Here is a 25,919-nt window from a genome sequence, read left to right as displayed (position 1 = left end):
ATATTTTTTCTGGAGATAAATAACGTGCGATACTGTGAGATTACTTCTTATAAGAACTGTTACTATCTCAGCATTCACGAAATGAAAATTGACTTGTATACTGAAAAGATCACGAATCAGGAACATTTTTCGTCAGAAGTATTTCAATATAATGAAACTGTTAGGAGAGAGAAAATATTTGTCAAAAAATGCTTTGAATTTTGGTTCCATGGTAGATGTAAATCGAGAACACAAAATTTTTAACACAAATTAATAAAACCCGAGGAGAGTCATGTACAAAATTACAATAACAATTCGATAAATGTTTACATCTATAACTCCCACTTCTTGATGTTTTCGAATCATCACATTCAGTTCCTCCTCTTTTGAAGTTTAATGTAAACACCGTAATTGGCACTGACAGTCCTTATCCGTATAGTCGTCCGAAGCTTTTCCTGAAAAAAATAATATAAATAAAATTAACTTTGGTATTTTTATGAGACTTTTCTTAACACATTGTTCACTGGTCACGAGTTGTGTTTTCATACGTGCGATGTGAGTGAGCTTTTCCTTAAAAAAAACCGAGTCTACAATATGTTAACTGCATCATCTCATTTTTAACTTTCACTACTGTAAGAAAATTGCAGAAGTATCATACAGAGTGTCCCACAATCGACTGACGGTTTTAAAAATGGGATAGCAAAGAAAAAGGTAAGAGTCATTCTTGCGGAACATAAATATGCGAAGTCACGAATTTCAGATGCGTCGTTCATGCTGCAAGGGGATATATAGTTACTAAAATGAATAAATTAACTTTTTATACGGACAACTTGCGCTCAAAAACCGAATTGGAAAGTTTTTGCCCCGTCTCTCCTGATGCCAGAAAAACACTTTCCACGTTTCTAAATTCGCGGATATATTTCAATTTAAAAATCGGCGAAAAGTTGGGAAAGAAGCGTTGTCCGTTAGTTTTTATTGTTCTTTCCCATCTTTCCTCCGAATTTTGAATTTAAATATCTCAGTGAATATTGCACTAAGAAACGTGGAAATTTTTTTGCTGGCAGCAGGACAGCAACTTTTTATTTAACAGCTAGTAGATGCGAAGATATATTTAGGAAAGGGAGAAAATTCAACTCGGCTATGCGGGGAATCGAACCCCGCCCTCTCACTTGTCGGGTGAACGTCCTAGACAACTAGACTACACAGGAAACGAATATCTCGATCTTTCCTTGGAGCTCCTATGCACTGAACGAGACGTACATGGACGGTCGGACCTGATTCAGGCAAAGCTCACAATTGCTGACACTACCACCAGATGACGACTTATCCGAGACTAATGTCACTCTCCGCTATCCATACAAAGGTTTTCAACAGTTGGCTGATGGTCCGACGAAAATTTCCTGTACGTTTTCTGGACTGTCCATAGAAACAACATTAAAAAATTAAAGATAAAATAAAAAAATTTAATTTTTCTTTAAAATTAGGTGATTCAAAAAAAATTAAATTTATGATCTAAATCATAGTTTCCCAACCTTTTTTGTCTCATGGCCCCCCTTCTTCAGAAATAGTTTTCTCCCAGCGCCCCCAACGCAATCTAACCCATAGGATCCTATGTTATACAAGTAGCTTCTACCGCCCTCCTGGAACATTCCAGCGCCCCCAAGGTGGCGTTAACGCCCACGTTGGGAATCACCGATCTAAATGCTTAAATGAATGAAATTTTTTTGAAGTCTCACATCTCTCCCAGGGAAAAAAAAATCAAGTGCTTTCATGAATGGAAAATATTTTTTTTCCTAATTAATAAAAGAACCAATAGGTTCAAGGTTAAGCATATGTTCATTCAGTTAGGCTTTTTAATCATTTTATCTCGACGCGATCATTTTAAGCATACACGGGATAATCAGAGAGAGAATATCTATATTACACGTGCCGGAACTTCACAAATAATTTCCTCCTCTCGATGGGGCTATATTTAAGTATCACGTAATGGTTTCGATTGGTTCATTCAGCCTTCAAATACACTAGCCGGAATTACTGAATTAATCAGAAAAATGGGTGTCGTTTCATTTCGTAACGGTATCTGAATTTATTTTCGTTGATTACGAAATTATTACTGTCATTAAATGTTGTCAATGGGTTATGAAGTGATACATAGCTCTTGTAATTTTTTTTTTCCCGCGGATTTTGGTACGTGTGAATTTAGAATCGAACTTTGTTATAACGACATTCAAGATTCTAGGAAATTTTGTCATTACAACCGAAGTTGAAGTTTCGAAGACGTTTCAAAAATGAAAAATGGACTAATCGGATGCAATGAAATACTACACTCGAACTTGGTTTCTTTATTTCGATTGGGTTGACCATATTTTCGCCAGAAAAATATAGAAAATTGATAGATTGAAAAACATAGATAAATGGGAGACATCGCCAATTCTCGCCAAAAATATTACCAATATTCAGCGAAATTGTCAATTATCGCGTATAAATCGCCCTTGGCGGAAAGTAAAATGCTACGGCAAGTCTGCAGTGAATAAAAATGTATTAAAGGAAATAAAAAAGTTGAACATGACAAATATGTGAGATGAGTTTTTATACCTACACACGTTCATTTTTATAACACAATTTATTAATTTAATTCATTTATTTATAACGCAGATTATTTCCATCCCCTATTTTAGTGAAGGTTGAATTAAAGTAAGCTTCTCTCACTAAAAACGGGACATTTTTATTTATTTATGCAATATTGTTGGCCTTTACAAGAGGACGCGGTAGAGTTACACATAGATGTTCAGTAACATTTGACAAGAAATCAGCGATAGTGGGGGAGTTAACAATGGTGGAGGAGAGCTTGTTCCATTCAACTATGATATTAGGAAAGAAACTGTATTTAAAACGATCTGTAGAGGCAAAAATATATTATAATTTTTTGGGGTGGTCAATTCTGTTGGAAACATAGGAAGGCTAAGGCTGGTATTACACTATAAAAGTTTGATAAAATCCATTTTATAAAACTTGAAAAATCTTACCAATAAGGTCATTGGTTACATTCTAGAAAATGCAACCGTTGACCATATTGGCTGCATTTTTCAAGTTTTATAATAGGACTTTTATCAAACTTTTATAGTGTAATACCGGCCTTAGTCAGAATATCGGACGGATAGAAATTTAGATGACCATGAGTAATGTTATGAAGTTTGGCTAAGCGAGAGATAAGTCGGTGAGCAGCGAGTGGGTGGAAATTGAGTCCTAGTTTAAGATCGGAAACGGAACTGAGAGATGACCAGCGGGCGAATTTATTTTTGATAGATTCAAGTTTGTTGATGTCAATAGAGGTGTGGGGGTCCCAGATCTCAGCTGCATAAGAAAGAACGGGAGAAATATAAGTTCTTGGTAGCAGAGAAGTAAGACGTCACGAATAGAATATATTTGAAGTTGCGGCGAAGGAAAAAATGTTTGTTGAGACATTTCTGGTAGACAAAATAACGATATGATATTCCAACGGAGTTCAGCCAAGATTATGTGACACCCAGATATTTAAATTAAGAAACTTGAGATATGTTTACGTTATTGATCAAGTATGAGGGTTTGAGGAAGAGAGAAGCTATCATATGAAAACTGCTTTAGATAGGTTGCTAGGCATATGCCACCACTCTGAGATGGAAAAAATACTACGTTGGAGAATTTGTTGATCGAACTTGTTTGCGAACTTGCGGCGAAGGAAAAAATGTTTGTTGAGACATTTCTGGTAGACAAAATAACGATATGATATTCCAACGGAGTTCAGCCAAGATTATGTGACACCCAGATATTTAAATTAAGAAACTTGAGATATGTTTACGTTATTGATCAAGTATGAGGGTTTGAGGAAGAGAGAAGCTATCATATGAAAACTGCTTTAGATAGGTTGCTAGGCATATGCCACCACTCTGAGATGGAAAAAATACTACGTTGGAGAATTTGTTGATCGAACTTGTGATCAATTATGTGGGGAATTACATAGTCACATCAGCTAAACATCTAGTAGTGCAGTTGAGGGTTTCAAGGAGATAGTTTATATATATATTAAGAACAATAAAGGCGAGAGGACCGCTCCTTGAGGAGTAGCTGAATTTACAGTGGCAAATGGTGAGTCATGATTAGGGCTGGGAATCGAATAAGTCTATTGTGAGGAACTTTATCGCAGGCTTTAGAAAAATCCAAGAAGATGATATTGGTTTGCAACTTGTTATCAATGGCTTTGGAAAGGTCATGGATGAAAAGGCACAGTTGGGATGTAGTAGAAAGAGATCGTCTGAAGCCGTGTTGGTCGGGAAAGAAAAAGTTAATGAAGTCTAAATGGGTACGGATTTCCTTTGCTAAAATATGTTAGAATATCTTACAACAGGATGAAATAATAGATATTGGCCTGAAGTTACGGTGGGGGGGGGTCAAAAAGTAGAACGGATTTGTGAATAGGAATAATGTTATTGATTTTCCAATCGTATTTTCATTTATAAAAATAAAAGCCGTTCAAAATTAGCGGAAAATACGGAAATGTCCCATAAACGAGGTCATACCATTGAGAAAGTTGTTGCGTCACACATGCAATAAGCCGTCTTTTTTTCGTCGTTAAAGTAACGGTTCTCAAACTTTAGTCACCCGCAGCTCCCTTGCCCACTTCATGGTTTATCTGCGGCTCTCCAGAATAATTTGATAGATATTTTCCCATATGAAAGAACGACTTGAAAGCATAAATGGTAGCGCAAATCAATATCTTCAGCTCGCCGCGACGTACACTTTGAGGATAACGGCGTTAAAGTATCAATAGAACAATATTTAAACATTACCTCTATGTTATTTGCTCTAGTTCTAGGAATTTCTTGAGAAAACGCCATGAAAATGGAGGACAAATCGTTGAAAAACTGTTGTCATATCCGTCGTAGCAATTTCATTGACGTTATAAGGAAGGCTCATTAACATTATTCTTTATTGGAATCAGCCAGGTCAACCAATTCTTGTTGTTATACCGGAGAAGTTGTTACAACCGAGGTCATTTTTACTGAGTTTGACTGTAAGGATACAAACTTAACAATATACCTTTAATGTAGAAATGAACTGGATAGAAAAGCTATTACTCATGTGACTTGCCTCTCCGGAATCAGATTTAGTGATTCGAAATCTGTGAACCAAATGAGCCAAAGCCAATTTAGCTCCCATTTGAGCATATCGCATGCCCAGACAGTTTCTCGGTCCAACACCAAAGGGTAGGAACGTTATACCGTCACTGTTAGGATTGGTGCTGAATCTGAAAAAAAAAGTTATTTTAGAATTAATTGTAAAAAAGGAATTCTTTTAATTTAATTAACGTTGCATGAGAAATTTCATATGAAAATTAAGAACAATGGTTTTTTTTTTTTTTTCTATTTTCAACTTTTTGGTACAACAGCATTGATTGCCACTTTGCAGTAGTTGTGTGTGGGTATCGTAATGTTTTCGTATCGATCCACAATCCGGCTCAGTGATGGACGACTGAAGTTGATTATCTGTAGTTTTTCCAGCTTCGAGACGCAAATACCTTCCTACCGCCGCTGTGGTGGTTGCGTGGTCATAATGACGGACTCTCACCGCGAGGACCCGGGTTCGAACCCCACCATCGCCACAGTGGTGGTCGGCCGAAGTTAGTTTTCCGTGGTTCCCAACTCAAGGGACGAATGCGAGCCGGTCTCCCCACAGAGAGCAACATGCGTACAAATATTCACACCTGATCATCACACTTTCATTCACTTCGTTTCTGAAATATACTGAAAACTCAGATACGTAACTCAGACTTTTAGGTACACATAGTTACATTTCCGGCACTAGGTAGCAGGGGCGGATCATATATAGAGCTCGCTATTGGTAGAGGTAGTTTTACAAATCGCTAAGAAATTAGCCTCAACATGGGACCAAATGTCTGACTTTTTCAAAAATGTTCCGGTTTTACCCGTTTTTTAGTCAAAGTTTTATTGAATTTGCTGTTTAACTTGTTGTTCTAATATTATTATATAAAAGTTCCGAAAATTTCATGAATTATCGCATTTCGCTTGGGATAGATCCGTCCCTGCTAGGTAGTAAATATACAGTATATGCCCATGGCGATAGACCTGAGTTGTGCTTGGTTTGAAAGAAAGAATGTCTTCCCTTCCGAAAAAAAATCCCACGACAGAGTTACACTAGCTAGTTATACAGGGTGAACGAGAATTCCTGAACACATTTTAAAAATTAATAACAAATACATCAACCGACATTTAAAAAAAAAAAAGTGTGGTTTGCATTATATAAAATATTTCTCACTCTCTCATGGCCTAGAGTTTTTCTTTCTTTTTTAATAAATTAAAAAACAGTTCAAATCTCACTCACAGGTGGCGTTGTAAAACAAAAAACTCGACACTACACATGAAATGCAACACAAATAGTACGTAATTAAAAACTATCGCATTTCAATATGAGCGCCCTTTCTAGCTCGGACTGCATTTAAATTGGTGAAAGGGTGCTCACGTTGGAATATGGTAGTTTTATGTAACGCAAATTGTCATAAATATTAATTATGCTATTTGTGTTGCATTTTATGTGTTATGTTGAGTTTTCCTTTTTACAACGCCACCTGTAAGTGAAATTTGAACTTTTTTTGAAGGGAAAAACTCTAGGCTATGATAAGTATTTTAGTGCAAACTGTGCACCTTTCATGCCAACTGGTTGATTTTTTTTAATGTGTCTAGGACATATTAGGGTAGACTTCTCATCTACTCTGTATGATTTACATTAGATATTTTCATTCAAATAAATTTTAGTCTTAGGACACAAGTATTTTCACTTTCTATTCGAGAGGTAAGAAGCAGACGTAAATCCACGGTTAGGTTCCACAATAATTAATTACAACTTGGCCATCCACTTTAGATATTAAACGATGTTAAATCGCCTCTATGGTGGTATACTACATAGGAGGAGATAGACTTAAAAGTCTGGGGGGGGGGGGCATGATGATGATGTCACTTCATATATCCGTATATACATTGGATCAGTCGGTTCCACCTTCCAGCGGCGCAGGGGGGGACAATGTCTTCCATGCCCCGCATCCCCACCCATGGCACACCAGGGTTGCATGCGCTCAGCAAAATACAAAAACACCACCCACTCGTCATAATGAAATGTTAACATGGAATGTGTATAGCCAACACCCTCTATAGTAGAAGGCTTAAACGCGAAGCTCGTGACGTCACTGAAGAAGATCATCTCACCTATATCCATTGGATATATTACAAAAAAGAGTAAAGATGGTGCATGCGTCTTCCTGCTGTATTCAATTACAATAAATGAGATGACCTTCTTCAATAACGTCACGAGTCACTATGGAAATCGAGAGGTCATAGTGACGGACTCGCATCGCGGGGACTTGGGTTCGAGCCCCACTGTCGCCACAGTGCTGGTCAGCTGAAGTTGGTTTTCTGTGGTTCCGAACTTCAACTCAAGGAGCAAATTCGAGCCGATTCCCCCGTTAAAAATTCTCGCCACAAAGAGCAATAGGCCTACAAAAAAAGTACAAATATTCAATCATTACCCTTCACTTCTGAAAAATCACTCACAACACTAGATACGCACTCATACTGCTTAGGTAAACACACTTACACTTCCGACACAACTCACTGGGTAGTGAATTTGACCATAGATGGCGACAGACCTGAGTTGTGCTCGGTTTAAAAGAAAAAGTCACGTCACGAGCTTCGCGCGGAGGCCTTCTGCTATAGATGGTGGTGATATAGCTGAATGATAAAAAGGAGTACAGTCACACCCCCTCTCCCCAACTAAGAACATATACAACCAATAGATCAAGTAAACGTGTATTTTGCATTCAATCCGAAAACCATTTTGTTGTAACATATATGACATTGTGTTTTTATTTAGTGTCATTTTTGGCGCATCATAGCATTATATAATATAGCATAGCATATAAGTCCTTGCCCGATAATAGAAAAAAATTCCAATCCAATCAAACGAGCATCTCTTAATTTAACAAAAAAAGAGTTTCGATTTTTGTTCTTTTAAAATACTCACAAACGTTATTTCATTATGATGCATAAGAGCAAAAACATCAAGAATAGAGAGCACAGCAGTATAAAGCACATTGTGTAATCACAAAAATTAATTAAGTTATGCATGTATGAAAACAGTATTTTTTGGGCGTATCCAATCATTTCTAGATAAAGAGTCACTTCGGCGCGACAAATAATATAAATTAATAAAACGCTGCAGAGAGAAAAATTGAAACCAGATTCCGATTACCTTTCCGGATCAAACGTTTCGGGATCGGCCCAGTAATCGGTGTCATGATGCATCAAATGAACATCCGCCTGAACGATCATGCCTTTCGGAATTTTCAGTGAGCCGTAATGAACGTCTTCAGCGGCAAATCTGTTGGTGAATCTAAAAAATGAAAAGTACATGTACAAATTTAAAATTTTGAATTGGCGTAGTGGGTGATTCAACTATTACGTCAGCATCGAGGGGGGGGGGGGGTTCGGATTTGCTGACTTTTGATGACGGGGGGGGGGGTCAAAAATGGCTGAAAATCTGCTTACGTAATACTTGAATGGCTCCTGATCAAAAATTGGCTATAAAATAAGTTTTGTGATTCGTGAATTTCTAAATATACGACGCATTCAAAAGTTACTTGATCTCATAAATCAAACTTGTTCAAAAAATTTCTATTGATACAAATATCACCCAAAAACTAGTTCAAACCGACCTAAGTCATGGAATGACCTGTTTACACCACATCTTCTAAAAATATTCAAATAATAAACGTAATGTCATTTGGAAAGCAAATGAGAAATGAGAAGAAATCTGTAGTCAAAGGGTTGAACAAATACGAACTTGTCTTACGGGCAAAAATATTCTTCAACACTCTTCTCTTACGTCAACACAATGTGGGCCTGATTTCTGTATAAGCGAAATCCAGACCCCGTTCAATATAGGGGCCTTCAAATTAAACAACGTATACTGTGGTGGCCGCTGTGGTGGTCGAGTGGTTATAGTGCCGGACTCGTGATGCGAGGATCCGGGTTCGAACCCCACAGTGGTGGTCGGCTGAAGTTGGTTTTCTGTGGTTCCCAACTTCAAGGCGCAAATGCGAGCCGATCTCCCCGTTAAAAAGTCTCGCCACAGAGAGCAACAGTCCTACAACGGTAAATCATTCAACCATAACACTTCACTCATAGTTAGAAAAACTGGGGGCAGATGACAGCACTACACATAACAAGCATTACACAGAAACAAACTTTACGTCAGGTTGCACTACACGTACACGCACATTCCCGCAGGTACCGATTCGTTGGAGTTTGTTGGGGGGGTTCCGCGGGCGGGCGGGGTGCATGTGTGGTGTAGCAGTAGTAGGTGGGGCCTCCAAAAAATGGCTCGGGGATCCATGAAGTCAGCCACCTCGTTGGGCAATTTGCCTGTTGTGGCATTGTATTTGCATTTACTAACTAATCAAACATCGTTGACCTTATCTTATTAGGAAGACGCCCACTCTCACTTACTTTAACAAAGGCTATAACTTTACAGGACAACTCTTCAGACAAAGTCGTGCCCTTTAAACAATCGAATACCGAAAAAAGAAAGAAAAACGGAAGCAGCTCCCCCCTCTCTCTCTCTCTGGTCGTATTAAAAATATTTTTGTTCGCTGTGAAGAGATGTGTGTGAGATGACAAACTTATGCGTTCGAATGAGAGTATTAAGAAGATTGCAATGATTTTTCGAGACATAATTTAAGGTAAAAGGTTAACCCAAAAAGTAAAAAAAAAAATTCAAAAAATACGTATTGCAAAACAAATTCATTAATTTTTGTCAGTGGGACTTGGGCTACATCGTGAATTTTATTATTGTATAGGCCCTATTCTACACTGAAGAGCCAAAAAGATATGTTCCCGGATATGTTCAATAATGTTCATGTCTGGGGATTTCGGTGGCCAGCGGAAGTGTCTAAAGTCAGAAGAGTGTTCCTGGAGCCACTTTGTAGCAATTCTGGACGTGTGGGTTGTCGCATTGTCCTGCTGAAATTGTCCAAGTCCGTCGGAATGCACAACGGACATGAATGGGTGCAGGTGATCAGACAGGATGCTTACGTACCTGTCAGAGTCTTATCTAGACGTATCAGGGGTCCCATATCACGCCAACTGCACACGCCCCATACCATAGCAGAGCCTCCACCAGCTTGAACAGTCCCCTGTTGACATGTAGGGTCCATGAATTCACGAGGTTGTCTCCATACCCGTACACGTCCATCAGCTCGAAGCAATTGGAACCGAGACTCGTCAGACCAGGCAACGTGTTTCCAGTCCTCAACAGTCCAATGTCGGTGTTGTCGGGCCCAGGCGAGGCGTAAAGCTTTGTGTCGTGCAGTCATCAAGGGTACACGAGTGGGCCTTCGGCTCCGAAAGACCATATCGATGATGTTTCGTTGAATGGTTCGCACGCTGACACTTGTTGATGGCCCAGCATTGAAATCTGCAGCAATTTGCGGAAGGGTTGCACGTCTGTCACGTTTAATGATTCTCGTCAGTCGTCGTTTTTCCCGTTCTTGCATGATCTTTTTCTGGCCGCAGCGATGTCGTTGATTTAATTTTTTACCGGATTCCCGATATTCACGGTACACTCGTGAAATGGTCGTACGTGAAAATCCAAATTTCATCGCTACCTCGGAGATGCAATGTCCCATCTCTCGTGCGCCGACTATAACACCATGTTCAAACTCACTTAAATCTCGATACCCTGCCATTGTAGCAGCAGTAATCGATCTAACAACTATGCCAGACACTTGTTATGTTATATAGGCGTTGCCGACCGCAGGGCCGTACTCTGATTGGTTCCATATCTCTTTATTTGCATACGTATCAGTTTTTTTGGTTCTTCAGTTTATATAATTATTGAGTTTATTGACGAAAAGATAGACTTAAAGAGCAGGGGAGTGAGGGTGGGGAGCACGATGATGAAGACGTTTGTAGATACACAACATGTATGCACGTATATATTTGCTAAGTTGACCAACTTCACTAACACTAGAAAGTCGGGGGGTGGGGAAGATAATTTTAAGAGGCTCATTTTTTCATTCATCTTCAATGGAAAAAAACTTGATAAACGTTTAAGTTGCATAGCGCCATCTTTACGTTGAGAGACAAACGAGAAACTTTGTAAATTAACTAAAGAATCCGTATTAAAAAAATCTTCAGTATATGAATATTTATCATAGGTATGCAGGGACGGGCTTAAATATTTTGCGGCCGGATGGAAAAATGTTGTGACCCCCCCCCCCCCAAAACGGGGTTTCTGATAACACAGTGTCCATGAACACCCCCCACCCGATGCACGTCAGATTTAAATTGCCACCCGAGAATGAATATCGAAAGTACGCGGAGGGGGGGGGGGTATTTGGGGTTCTATGTCTGGATTTTAGTCTTGGACAAAATTTTAAGCTATTTGCTTTGTTAACGTTAAGTCAAAACGTTAAAGTCAAAATGTAATCAAAATATTTTTATCCCGTTTGGTGGCCCTAAAATTTAGCGACCCGGTGCTGCCACCCTGTAGCTTTACATGCCAGACTGTTTAAAATTGAAAAAAGTAAATACAAAGTATATGTTAGATTTATAACGGTACGTATGGGATTTCTTGAAAGTTACTTACAGAAAAACTGGTGGATAAATCCTCAAAGATTCGTTAAAAACTTTATCCAGGTATGACAGTTTGCTTATAGTATCATATTCTATTTGTTCACCCTGAAAAGAAATCAGGAAAAACTTATACAGTATACATAATATATGCAAAAAAGATTGGGGTAGGCTGTGTCTCATAGACACGGCCGCAAGTTATGACGTGAATGCGATGTTCGTTCCTTAAAATAACGAGATTATGTCATTATCATCGGCTTCAAATGATAGGCATCGGCTTCATCAATAGCTAACAAATGATGCCAATGTCGTCTATTTTCGTTATGAACTGCTCGAAATATAGCGGAAAGCAATTAGTTACGAATCAGGGCAGCGGCTTTGTATCGTCAGATGATTTAAAAGACGTATTCACGTGAATAACAAAGCAAAAACTATTCAATTGATCAGTTTGATGTTATAATATTTTAATAACTGGAAAGAGTAAAAACTAAGTGAAATAACTGTGGAACTAAAAGATATTAACTAGAATTTAGTGAAATTGTACAACTGATAGTATTGGAGTAGATATTTGTCAGCTGCGTGTGTGTAGCTACGAGTGTAGCAAATATGTTTGTGAACTTTACAAAAAATCAGTTTTCTATGGACAAATTTTATAATAATAAATGTATGCTTCCAGAGACGCACCCATTTGTTTATTTAACTGATACGATTATTTTCCGATGTCTCATAATTTATCACTGAATGAGATCGGTGGATTTTTTTTATCATTGTATGTTCGAAAATTTTCATACATGACCTGATATTTCTGAGTGATCATTAGTGATATCTTTACTCACGAGCGTATCGTCTAAGACAGAGGTTCTCAACCTCGGGAGAACGGGGAGGGCACAAAGTCCTGGAATATTATTAAGGAGCCACGAGATATATATATATACATAATTTTAGTTTTTATTATTGCATTTTTAATTAGGGGTTGCGGTATTTTTAAAAAAATATATATAACATCCATATTTGTTATGGGCATCTTTTTCTCATCAACCTCGTTGGGCATTTTGCCTGTTGTGGCCTTGTATTTGTATTACTCGACCATTCCACATTACCCCACGAAAATGATTTTTTTAATTTTTTTTTTTCATAGTTATAATACTTATTTTTAAACCCCACTTGTCAATACAAAGACAAGAAAATAAATTTTATATAAATACAGGTTTCAGGTTTCTACCATGTTTCAAATTGGAATAATCGGAAAAATAAAAGTTATATTTTCCAAATTACCCGAAATGTGTGAGCAATCTTATACTTAAAAAAATAAAAACTAGAAAATGGCAGTTACTTTTTTGATGAGCTCGTTTATCTCCTCATAAAGTCTGTCTTGTACGTGTGGGTTGTTAGCGAGTAAGTACGATGTAAAACTCAAAGCCGAGCTTGTAGTTTCGTACCTATTTAAAAATATATTACATAAAACTTACCAAAACATTTTTCACTGTTTTATATTGATTACAAATGAAAATATAACTCATGGGATGATATACAGGGTGTTTCAAGGGTGAAGAAACTTTTGACGAATCAATTGCTCGTGGAATAATTGAAGAATGGCAGTGAAATAATTGAAGAATGGCAGTGAAATAAGCCCACGTGGGATATTTACAAAAATATATTACATAAATAATTACTAAATTTGAAATGTGGTTTGCGGGTTGTTAAGTTATCGTCCAAGAAATTTACTTCCTGACCTTTCGCCCGCATCTGTATCAATTCTCAGTCATCTTCGTGGGCGTTTGATAACACGTGAGTCTCTGTGACAAGCGAAAACAGCGTCGTATCTGATTCCCGTCGAATTCTTCCGTATATAGATATAGGTGGAACTTCAAGAAGTAAATTTCTTAGACCATGGTCTAACAATCTAGAAACTGCATGAATTTCCTTAAACGCCGGCCATGGAAGCCCAATACAATATTTCAATTACTACATTTATTCACCGAACAGTTTTTAATACCGCGGATAATCCAGTACGAATGTAAATAAATAAACGTCATTTTTGAGAACGAGGAACACAAAAAGAAAAACTCTTCTAAACCATTAGTAGACAAAAAAAACTAACCAACAGCTGTAAGATCTTACAATACTTGGCAGCACCAATTGCGCAACATATAAAATGGTTATGTTCCACGTGCAGGCTTTTATTACTGCGAATAGATTTTAGTGGAACGGCAAGAGTTTAAAACAATACTTTGTCCTCAAAGAGTCGAAACTAGAAATTCATTTAGGTTTTATGAGTCAGAAATCACGTATTTGATATATATATAGGCCTGTATCTTCAGTTTTCCTGGATGGTTTCCCCCCCCCCCCACCCCAACATGTTTACATTTCGATTATCTTCATCCCCCTCGCTTCCCCTTCAGAAGAAGGGAACTTTTTTAATTTTTATTTCGTTAAAACCCAGTGATTTGTGATTTCAGACATTTTTTAAGCTGATTCTAACGCGGATATACAGGGTGTTTCAAAAAGAATCATCCGATTTAAAAAAATTATAACTATTCCGCTTTTAATTCGTTTGATCGAATAATGTGTAGGTAGAAAGAGGGAAATCTCGAGTTTCACGCAGTTGCCGACAGGTAGCGCTAACGATCTTCCTTCGGCCGCCACTTCAGTGTTTGTCAAGATGGTGACTGCACAACAGAAATCGTTTTGTGTTCAATCGTGAAGTGTGAATCTGTAGCAACTGTTCATCGTGCTTTTCGTCGACAATATCCTGGTGTTGAACGACTTCCTACCGCTCAGAGTATAAACAATTCCGAGACACGGGTTATCGGTGTAAAGGGAAATCCCCTGGCCGTCCCAGCATGTCAGATGAAAATGTGGAGCGCATCCGACAAAGTTTCGCACGTAGTCCACACAAGTCCACTCGCAGTGGATGCAAACATGCTCGCAAAAGTTTGGGACGAGTTTGACTATCGTATAGACATATGCCGTGCATCTCAAGGTGGACATATTGAGCAACTTTAATTTGGTTTGTAAAAAACCTTTATGCTAAGCCATGTAATATAAAATTAATCTTAAGTGTCTATGTTCAATACTTTTCGTAATATACACATTTCAAATCGGGTGATTCTTTTTGAAACACCCTGTATAATGGTGTTTTGTACATTGTACCTCACACAGATATATTCAGTAGCTATAGTTCTACATGATCTTTCCAAAATGCAAATATTATGTGACTTACCCTGCTAGAAATACTATAAAAGCGTTCGCAATTATTTCTCCATCAGTCATGTTCCTAGTAGCTTTAGATTGTACTTCTATTATTAAAAAAAACACGTAAATGAGACGTTGAGGTTGTTTCAAACACTAAACAAAATATTTTGGTGATTTTGGAGTTTCCGAAAATAAAATAAGACAAAAAATTATAATAAGAATCGTGGTAGACCAGCTTCAGTTTTATGACTTTTGTTTCCGGGCTATTCGAATTTTGCTGCCCTTCACACGTTATAATATAATGTTCTTACAAGATTCATCGAAAGACTGGTTATTTGTGGAGATGAAGATTACAAGGAAGAAATTTCATCACTGCCCCCACGGGGACTCGAACCCCGGTCTCTCGCTTGCCGGACGAGTGCTCTACCATCTAAGCTATGGAATGCTAGATGGATGGAATATTAGATGGTAGAGCACTCGTCCGGCAAGCGAGAGACCGGGGTTCGAGTCCCCGTGGGGGCAGTGATGAATTTTCTTACTTGTAATCTTCATCTCCACAAATAACCAGTCTTTCGATGAATCTTGTATTGACGAGTGGAGAGGACGTTTCTATATGCATAATGTTCTTCACCCCCAATTACTTATATTTACCATCTTTCCGAACTCATCGCCCTTGGCTACAGCTCATTCAGCTCCCCCCCCTCCCCCGCCGTAAATATTCCACAGAATATCGCTTGAAACAAATTCTTGGAGAATATTCACTGACACATGACCTTTACAAATTTAAACCTCCCGAATGCTTCGGAGTTTTTATCGATTTGTTATTATTTTTCTTCTGTTACAGCGAAATACTTTCCACAAATATTGCAATGCGTATATTGTTAATGTTCATTAAATAGTAATTAAGTACAGTTCATTAAGCTTAATAAACAATATGGATGATTTGCTGCCCATACGATTTTAAAACCCTTAAAAACTTCTCAAGAAACTAATTGGATTCAAGAATTACCTGCTAACTCTCTATACTCTTCGTTACTTCTTATTTCCAAGCGGCTTACATCAACGTCCATACTGTTGATCTTCACTTTGGTCTCTATCATCAACTGCAGAAGATCTCGTTTTCCTGACTAAAAACAAAAAAAAAGTATAAAATAAAAAAAGCATGAATTGTATCAAAACATGGAAACACATAAATTTCACCGAGGCGGTCATCATGTTCATCTTTTCAGCAAAATTCCAGTTATATTATAAGCATCACATTGTTTCAACTTGCCATTGTAAGTAAAAAAACTTTTCCCTCCGAAAGTTTTAAGATTTATTTTATCTGCATCAAATCTCAGTTTCTTTCAAATAACTTTTGCACTATTGCGATTGAAAAATAAAAGTATGTACGTTTAGACATTCAAGAAACAAAACTGCTCGTCTATCACAATGTTGAAATTCATGGTTGTGACTCTGACCGTTTCTTTTGTTCTGACACATGTCAGGGTTACGTCGAAAAATATGCAGGAAGATCGTACATATATAATACCTCTGGATGCTTCTTCCTGTGCTCCAGCACTCTATTCAATTCTTTCTCCAATCTCTCACTCGGTGACGATCCCTTATTCATCAGCCATAAAACAAGTACTGTTAACTGGTATGATAATTTTCTTAGCCATGGAAACGACACTAAGAAAAAAGAAGAGCAAAATGTTTATTGATTTGTGAAAATTCATGCAATTGGATGTCTATTCGATTACCTACTATTAAATATGATTCGCATTTATTCCGGTAAGAAATTTAAATATAATACCGCATTCTTCCGTCTCTTTTTATTATATATCCGAAAAACAGGTGGTTTTTCGGTTACCTACTATCAATCTAATTCGCCGGTACTACGTGCTTTATTAAAAGTACAAAATGAGAATAGAAAAAGAGGAAGAATCTTAGAGCCTAAAATATAAGGAACTACTAGTTATAATAAAAAGTATTAATAACCACACTGCTGTTAGAGATTACCCTCTGTATATCTCTCATTTCATTTTGATAAATTTTAACACTCTCATTATCTTGAATTTATACATATTTAGAACAGAGTTTTAACTGCAAGAAACTTCTATTTCCAATTTTCTAACTAAAAATTTACTTTACGGAATAACTTCAGCTGTGAGTGCTCTATGAATTTCACTAAAAAAAAAAAGTAAAGAAATAAAGAATAAAAAGTTGCATCTTACATCCGAGAAATATAAAAGGATGTCTGAAAGGCTTATTGAACATCAATTGTGCAGCTCTCAACACCCATGACTTGGCATTTGTCTGAATATCAAGCGATACTCCAAAAGCGGACTTCGATAAAAAATCCATTGTGAGTCTTTGATATACGTCACTGATATCTATAAGTTCAACATTCTCAGCTTTCTTTTCCAATATGCTAATCATCAATTCTATAGATCCATTCATTAATGAGACAGTCTAAGTGACAAAATATAGAAGAAAAAAATTAATTCAGAGACACTCTCATACATATAATACATTTCATCTAATTTATATTTTTATCCCTGGCTCTGCACTGAGCTCTTCATCTTCTCCAGGAAAGGAAAAAAAACTTCTATATAAAAGACCTTTTTCTCACTTGTTTCATTTTCGCAGTTGTAAACGACGGTGTCAACACACTCCTGATTTGTTTCCATTTCTGTCCCTTTAGATTGAGTACAGACAAGTTGTCTTCTTCACTCGCCGAAGCATGAAATAGCGGATCGAACGGCTGAATAGAGAAAAAAATTGCATTTATTACTTATTTCAAAAATTAAAAAAAAATTAATGCCATGAGTAAAATTATTTGTTTCAGAAAACTATCGTACTATTCTGCAACATTTTGAGAAATAACTTGTTCATATTTAGCGCTTTTTTGCATGAAATTAATTTCATGCAAAAAAACATTTATATTTCGCAATTTTAATTTTTATACCTTGAGATAGTTTATAAATTTTTCTATGAAATGAATAAATCTGTGTTTCTCCTATTTTAAACCAAAAGAATTGAACCTAAATACAGTAATAGATTTTTAGTTGCCCGCCAGTTATAAAAGAAACTATAGTACCTGACTAACAGAGAATTTCAATGCATATGTGATCCACACATTCATAAACATCAAGATAAAACTTCCGTTTAATTCAAATCACCAACTGCTGAATTTATAGCTAGTAGATCTGTAATGGGTATAGTACATGCATGGATTTGTTTCTCACCGCTCGGTCCGTAAATTTTGAAAAATCTTTGATGAATATATTCTTCAACAGCTGAGGATCAGCTACGAGCAATATTGGTTTCATTCCATAGTAGTACCTTGGAAACAAAAAAAGAATTGCAAAATAATTTCTTCAGATCAATGTATCTCAAACATTTTCGATCACGAAACACGTTTCCAAAAGGAAAAGTTGTGCGGGACACTAATCGCCATAGTTAAAAATCAATACATCTGAAGCATACATACTTATGTCGTTTGATAAGTAATGTAAATCTCTATGAGATCGCAGGGCAATCGCTTTCAAATTATTACACTGTAAGTATGATTGTTTAAAACCTATCACAAGTTAGAGCATAAAGAGCTTTTGCGGTTTATTTTTCGGCGTCGGACCAATTTTGGGTAGTAGCAGTTATTCTGAAAATGTACGTGCAAGTGTCACGTGCAGTGAAAAATACATTTTTATCTAAAATAGTTGCAAGCTGCCAAGATTAAAGCTGAATTGCAATACGTTCATGGAGACCACATTTTTTACCACATTTTTGAATAAATGAATTTAAATGGGCAGCACATCCACCGAAGGAGAAGAGCGTCCTAGGTGGTATAAGCCACTACCTTAGAATTCAATGAAAAATTCCATGGCATCATCATGGAAGATCGCAGATTGTAAGTGCTTGAGTTAGCTGATGTTGTGGGCATTTCAATAGAACAGGTTCACAATATTCTCCATGAGAAATTGGAAATGGAAAGCTTTGTGCAAGATAAGGTGCCACGATTGATCAAAAGCGAATGCTAAAAACATTTCAAAAGACAATTGGTCGATAGTGGCTCATAATGCTTGAGACTTTCGGTGCCGATTTTTCACCGTGTGGGTGAAACATAGATTCACTTTTGCACGCCAGAGTCAAAACAACAGCCAAAGCAATAGTGAAGCGTGGTGAAACGTCACCAAGCAAGGCAAAGTCTGTTTTGTCTGCTGGAAAAATGACTGCCACAATTTTCAAGGATTTTCAAGGTTGTTTACGTAGACTATCTCGAAGGGTCAGACAATAATTGGAGAGCATTATGCCATACTTCTGTGCAATTTAAAAGAACAGCTGCAGATGAAACGGCCAAAATTGACCAAGCCAATGCCTCAGCTCCTGGATACACCTTTGCAATAACCAAATAGCGAGAATTAGGTTTTGCATAAATCTCTCATCCACTAAATTCTATGGATTTGGCCCCACATGAATTTTTCCCCTTCCAATATTGAAAGTTTCGAATTTATTGTTCATCGATAAAATTGTTCATCGAAATTGCTGCCTGGCAGTAGATAAACTTAAGCAAAAAGTAACTCATATACCCGCATAAAACCATGTTGATTTATCGCATTAATTAGTGATATGTTATGTTTATTTTCGGGCTGGGGAAAGATTACATGATTTGAGTTCAGTTCGGCGTAAGCCAGATCGGTCATCACAGATAAATATCAATAATAAAAAGGGAATCACTCGACTGCCTAACAGTCTTCTGACTGCGCAGGTCTGGGTTCGAATCCCGATTCGGGCATGGATGTCTACTAACATTAACAAATTCGCTAGACAGATCGTAAAGATCTCTTGGGAATACGCGATGATCACGTTATTCATTTATTTATTTAAATGAAGGGGATATTGCAATTGTAAATGACTTTTTTGAAGAGTTAGATAAAATGTAATTTTCTAACGGGATAAAGAAATTTTAACACATCATTGAAAAAAGTGTGTGGAGCTTAAAGGAAGACTATGTTGAAAAATAAAATGAAATTTTTCAAAAAAAAAATTTAAACACCATTTTTTACCCCTTACTTATCCAAAACTACACTCTTACATGAATACATGAAAGCGGTTTTTCCAATTATACAGGATTCCATAATTCGCTTTGCCGCCTTGTATTGGCGAACAGTTGACCCTAGGGACAGAGCACGGTAGCCTAGGTCGAAAAGATACTCGCCTAAAGTACCAAAAGATATTTAGAGTTCGATACCCGATTCATCCTTTTCCGAAAAACTTTCCTGACACGGGGGGGGGGGGGAGGTGTACAACAGAAACGGCGACATGATCATTCAAAAAGATTGTTACCGCAGGGAGCCTCACATCGAAGGGTTAGAGCACCAACCTCGCGGTGAGTATAAAAAAGGCAATATTTCGGATGCTGCCTTTCGGAATCGGCAATAAATTGTAGGTCCCGATCTAATAAGTCCTCGTGTGCAGAAAAAAATGACCGTGGTGCGATGAAAATGATCAATAACCATACGAACATACTTCCAATTAGAAAAAGTATCCAAATAAAGTGTACAGTTCAGTTAAGTCGTTTATGTTACAATGAGTTGTATAGTTATTAAAATAAAAAAAGTTAACTCTTTATACGGACACTCTATCCTAGAGAACACAATTAGAAAGTTGTTGCCCTGTCTCTCCTGAGGCCAATTAAAAAAATTTTAATTAAAAAAATTTTAATTGGCCACGTTTCCAAGTGCAGTATTCATTAAGATGTAGTATTTAAAAAGTTGGGAAAGAACGGCGAAAAGGAGCGAAAAAAAGCATTGTCCGTTAGTTTATGCTGTTTTCTTTCCACCTTCTCTCCGATTTTTGATTTCAAATGTGTCATCGAATATTGTACTAAGAAACGTGAATATTTTTTTTTTTGGTGGCCTCGGGAAAGACAGAGCAACAACTTTCTAATTCGGTTTCTAGGACAGGGTATCCGTACAAAAAGTTAACTTTTAATAACAACTATACAACCTCTTGCAACATGAATGACCTATCTGAGTTCTACACTTTATCTGAATGATTATTCTGATTGAATGTATGCCTCTCTAGGATCAACGGTTCGCCATTAAAAGGCGACAAGAGGAATTGTGTATAATCACCCTTTAAAATCCAAACAAAATTTGTTCATCAATGGTAATACTTAATACTCAATGTAAATTTGATATTAACAACCTTTGTATCAAGATAAGTTGAAAAACTAACAACTTAATAACTGTGTGGTATAACTAACTTGATAGGTTAACGTCACTTGTATTGAAAATAAATTTAAAATTACACTAAATTTTAAAGCTGAAATTTAATGTAAAATGACTTTAAAATCTGGGGCTTCGCAGCCAACTCTTCAGCTTGGTGAATCTTGAGGAGTTTCCCAACTCAAATGTATATTAGTTCTCATATTCTAAAAAAATCAAACAATTAAACCTCGTATCTTGCTTTTTTGTAAACAAAGATGTATGCGAATCTTACTTACCCAACCACTCGACCATATTTTCTAACCCATTCTTCATGGCATTTTATGGGTCCCTAAAAAATAAAGGCTTGGTCAAATTTCATTAAAAATATTTTAAACTTAAAAGAATTTCGAAACACCTATTTTCATTCCTTTCAAAAATCAGTCATTTACAGTTGAAATGCAACAGAATTTTAATTCCAAAACTGTTTCAGAAATCTATTTTGTATTTAAGAAAAAACAGTTGAGTTTTCGAATTCTCTATGAATTTCTAACGGACTATCAATCACGATTCACATGACCATCAAGAACGACTAATCATGATTCATGACTATGTGCATTTCCATGTTTACTTCCGAAAATGGAAGACAGATGGCCGCACGAAACAAACGCAACTCGACAACATAAATACGTTAGGGTATGGTTAAAAAATTCGAAAACTGAGAAAGGAGAACGTCTCTGCACGTTCAAAAGTTCTTAGCACGTTCTTAGTGACGTCACTTATCCCAACTTTTTCCACAATAGATGGCGCCACTATTCCGACCTGAACCTGCCACAACAATAATTTTCCCCAACTCTAAAACAGAACCACTAAAAAAACAGAACCACTAAAAAAAAAGAAACAGAAAAAAAAATGGAAATTTCGACGGCTATTGGTGGATGCGTGTGGCGAAAAAAACACAAAACACTCACAAGAAATATGTTTCGAAGTGGAGAAAAAAATTTCCACAGAAAAAAAGAAAAATAATGCCGGAAACTTGAAAAGAAGGACAAAAGGGTGAATTTTCCGAAACGTAGGAGGACGCTTGAAATCACATCAAAAAGGCGGACGGTTGGTAACCCTACGTTAGGGCCCCACACACACACACACACACACACACATTCAGGGGCGTCGGAAATGTTTCGAACCTGTGGGTGCTCGTCTTGAGCTTTTATATTGGAAATTACGATTTCTCAATCAATTTTGGGGGTGCTCAGACCCGTGCCACAAATTACCGTGGGTGTTCGAGCACCCACAGCACCCCCGGCTCCGACGCCACTGCACACATTCCGGCATGTGCCAATTCATTAGAAATTCCGTAGAGGAATGCGTACGAGATGCATGTACGGTTAAGTAGCAGTTAAACAAGCTCACATTTTATTTTAATTTATAAATCATGCTTGTAAATTAATTTTTCAAGCAGAAATCATGTTAACTTCTTTTGATTAAAAAAACATTGTACATGAATAGCAAATACTTTTATAAATAGCTCCACTATATTCCCAAAAAGAACACTTGGCGTAGGTCCAGGAATTCCGAGATCCGAAAATGTAGAAATATATTTACGTCGCCATCTAAAACAAAATTATTATCAGGTTGCGTGAAAAGCACCGAAAAAATCATTATACTATTACAAATGCAATATATAAACTTATATTTATCAATTGGATTAAATAGAAGCAGTGAACTTATAATATGACTCCAGCTCTTTACATTTCTTCAATGATTTATTTATGCGTATTTTTCACAAAATGCCCCGAGCCTCGACTAAAACAATAAAACCCTTGTTTTGTTAGTATAGTTTCAATCTGAGAGCACACTTTCACCCAATCAAATTACTTCCACTGGAAAACGAAAAATTCCGTCTATTTTCGGCTTTATCAAAAAATTGTAAATCTTTTCTCTTCCGGGGGGGGGGGGGGTCTCCAAACCTTTCGCGTCACGAGCACCATTTATCATAAGAATAGCACGTTAAAACTGGAACCAGTGTAATATAGGAGTTAAATGTAACTAACGGGACAGACCGCCCTCCTTTCCTGATTCACGCCTGGTATTTCGTCGGGGAGTGATATATACCTCGTGATTACGAAATCAGACATAAGTATCGAGCACTCCTGGGCGCTTCAGTAAGCGATTTAACGCTCGCTCGTGAAAGAATGAAGATGCCTATACTAAAGCTCTGAAAATGAAGCAACGTTTAACGATCACGGACGATTATTTCGTCCAAACACCAGTGGAATAAATTCAGTTCTTTGTGTTTTCTTTCCTATCTTCTCACCATCGCGAAGCTTTATTGTAGCCTTATGAACCAAAGTTGTTTTTCCTCAGTTCTTTCTATGCTCATGCTAATGATTCCCCCATATAATGTTTCTTTCTACAATATACATGTAAGAACGAAAGAGAACATGTACAGTGAGGGTGAAAGAGAAATCTACTAAAATCTCTCTTTTATCATGTATCCTGTTTTTTATCCTTTATATTTTTTCCTTTCCTTTCCTCTCTTTTTTTTCCCCCTTCCTCTTGCTTTTTTCTAACTTGCGATTAGGTTAAAATAAGGTTAGCAGATTTATCACCGATTCGTCAAATAGAGATCATCCAAATTTGTTGCGAAATGCTTGTACGCAAAGCAATGTTTAATTTCAAATTTTTCGATGAAAGTAATACCATTATTTTATTCTTCCTGGTAAAAACTCAAATTTCATTAGTTTTCGTGATTATGTTTCTCTGATCAAATTACCGAGCAATTTCCCTGAATTAATATAATTACGTCATTGCCAAAGTCCAAAGTTTAGCAACTTCGCGAACTCCCCTTCCCCTGACTGCAGACCTTTTCTTCACAAGTACCACCGCGGCCCCACACACACACTGCGTGTATTCCAATATATAAAATTATTTCGCGTGCCACTCATTTACAGGATTTTCTAATATTTTGAGGAAATTAATGAAATGTTCGAGTTTTCTATTTGAGTTTCATTAAATGCAAAAAATTGAACTTTTTTACTCTTATTTCTTGATACTTTGTTGCATCAGCAACAAGTATGCACGGAACTCATCCCGGTGGATTGTAGAATAGACATGAAAAGATAAGTCATTTGCAACCGAAAATTCTTTTTGCAAAGTGATAAAAAAAGATGTTTCTATCTTCAAGATACTCTTCAAAAATTTGGAAAATTTTTGCAGGAAATCTTCACGTGCAAGGCATAATATCACGGCTATCCAATATTGGCCGTAAGTTGGTTACCTCTGGTGTACGCTAAGCGTAGAATTCTTCAAGTACAGGATTCGTATATACGTTCTTCCGATAAGTCAATCGGTGAAACGTTTCTTATCTCTGGCAGATCCGGATTGATTGTATTCCATTTAAAAAAAAAGTACCAATTGAGATAAAAAAAAAATTCATTTATACTTACAGTAACCATAGGACCAAGGCAACTAGTACTAATGATGAAGAAGTATCTAACATCATTACTTCGACTTTTTCTTCGTTAAATGAAGACCGAAACTAAACCGGAAAAAAAATTGCTCTTAGACAGATTTCCTGCAGTGAATGTATATTATCTTCGTTTTTTCTGATACGTTTTACGATCAACTTTAGGGCGAAGATAACAACACTATGTGTGCAGCATTCATCCCCCAACTTTTATCTATCAACAGCTATGGTATCCTCGTCACACACACACACACACACGCGAAAAATGCTCTGCCATCTCTCGGTTGAAAAGTGCATTGCACTCATTTATTTATTTATTTTTTAGAAAATTTTTTTTTGTTCGATGAATTGTTATAAAATTTCATACAAACACAGAAATTTCTCACGTGGACCAATTATGGCCATTTTTTCCCCACGAATATGGAAAATTTCTCACGAGTCACCATCACTCTATCACTTTAGATTTGCTTTCAATGTAATTAGTGATTTTTTTTAACGCTTTCCTTCATTTTCTATATTTCTTTGCTCATTTTTTCCCCTCATTCACGTGTAGGGGAGTCGAAAAATTTTTGAATTGTGGGTGCTACGCTCAGTGGCACCTTAACTCAAGTTCGTAACCTTCGTAAACCGAAATAATTTTAGTTGATCGTGAACCGAGTTGTGCCAAAGCCTCCTCTTTTTTGCTTTGAGTGCATCTACTGTAGTAGAAGGCTTTGATTGTACGCAAACCGAGACGTTTGTAAACTAAGGGTTGACTGCAACTATTTATTATTCCATATGACCATACATACCGCATTTTCGCATCCTTCCAGCAATGTCCTGTTTTCCCCGTATTTTTAAAATGGAGTCAACTAAAATTTAATTTTTCATTCTAATTAAGAATTGAAATTGTCTTTTTAGTTGATAAATTTATACTATGATAATTATATATGAGTATGAATAAGAATATGCATCTCACATTTAAAAACATGACATTTTTAAAAGTTTAAACGTTTTTTCCGTAGAATTTGTTTTGATCCACTTTGATTTGCATTAGTGCTCGATTTCTCATCTTTGGCGATATTCATCGAGCTTATATTACTAGAAGGAGCATCGAGCCGCCGCGACGGCACCAACATCAAATGCAAGGAAATCACGTGGCGCGTTGAATACAGCTCGATTCAGGCAATTTCCCCATTGAAATATACAGTTCAGGCTCTAAACACTGAAATTAATTGTCTTTAAGAAATTTTAAAAAAAGAATTAATCGAATTATAAGAGAATTATTCTAAAGATAAAAAGATTAAATTATTTATTTCATTACTTCTGGAATAATTTCTTTCATCAATTATGGGTTTGTTTCTTTCATTAATGCTGGAATTATTTGCTTTATTAATGCTGGAATTATTTGCTTTATTAATGCTGGAA

At 36.8% G+C, this 25,919-nt stretch overlaps 1 protein-coding gene across 1 annotated transcript; it reads right to left on the bottom strand.

Annotated features, from left to right (window-relative positions):
• Positions 1-216: 216 nt before the first annotated feature.
• On the bottom strand, positions 217-24,683 carry LOC149086453 (cytochrome P450 3A8-like). Its single transcript, XM_089255566.1, has 14 exons — positions 24,493-24,683; positions 22,560-22,656; positions 21,343-21,395; positions 18,083-18,179; positions 17,467-17,598; positions 17,069-17,306; positions 16,384-16,523; positions 15,862-15,979; positions 14,881-14,956; positions 12,991-13,096; positions 11,674-11,765; positions 8,278-8,418; positions 5,107-5,263; positions 217-434 (listed from the first exon to the last, which is right to left on the bottom strand). The coding sequence occupies exons 1-14, from the start codon at positions 24,546-24,548 to the stop codon at positions 351-353; spliced, it is 1,587 nt and encodes a 528-aa protein (XP_089111692.1). The 5' UTR covers positions 24,549-24,683; the 3' UTR covers positions 217-350.
• Positions 24,684-25,919: the final 1,236 nt, after the last annotated feature.

This window comes from Pholcus phalangioides, unplaced genomic scaffold (genome assembly GCF_987345545.1).
Source record: "Pholcus phalangioides strain wild (caught in Gottingen) unplaced genomic scaffold, Ppha-v1.0 ptg000004l_1, whole genome shotgun sequence".
Taxonomy (NCBI): Eukaryota; Metazoa; Arthropoda; class Arachnida; order Araneae; family Pholcidae; genus Pholcus; species Pholcus phalangioides.
The sequence above is the reverse complement of the archived record's forward strand: the minus strand, read 5'-3'. Positions and strand labels throughout refer to the sequence as shown.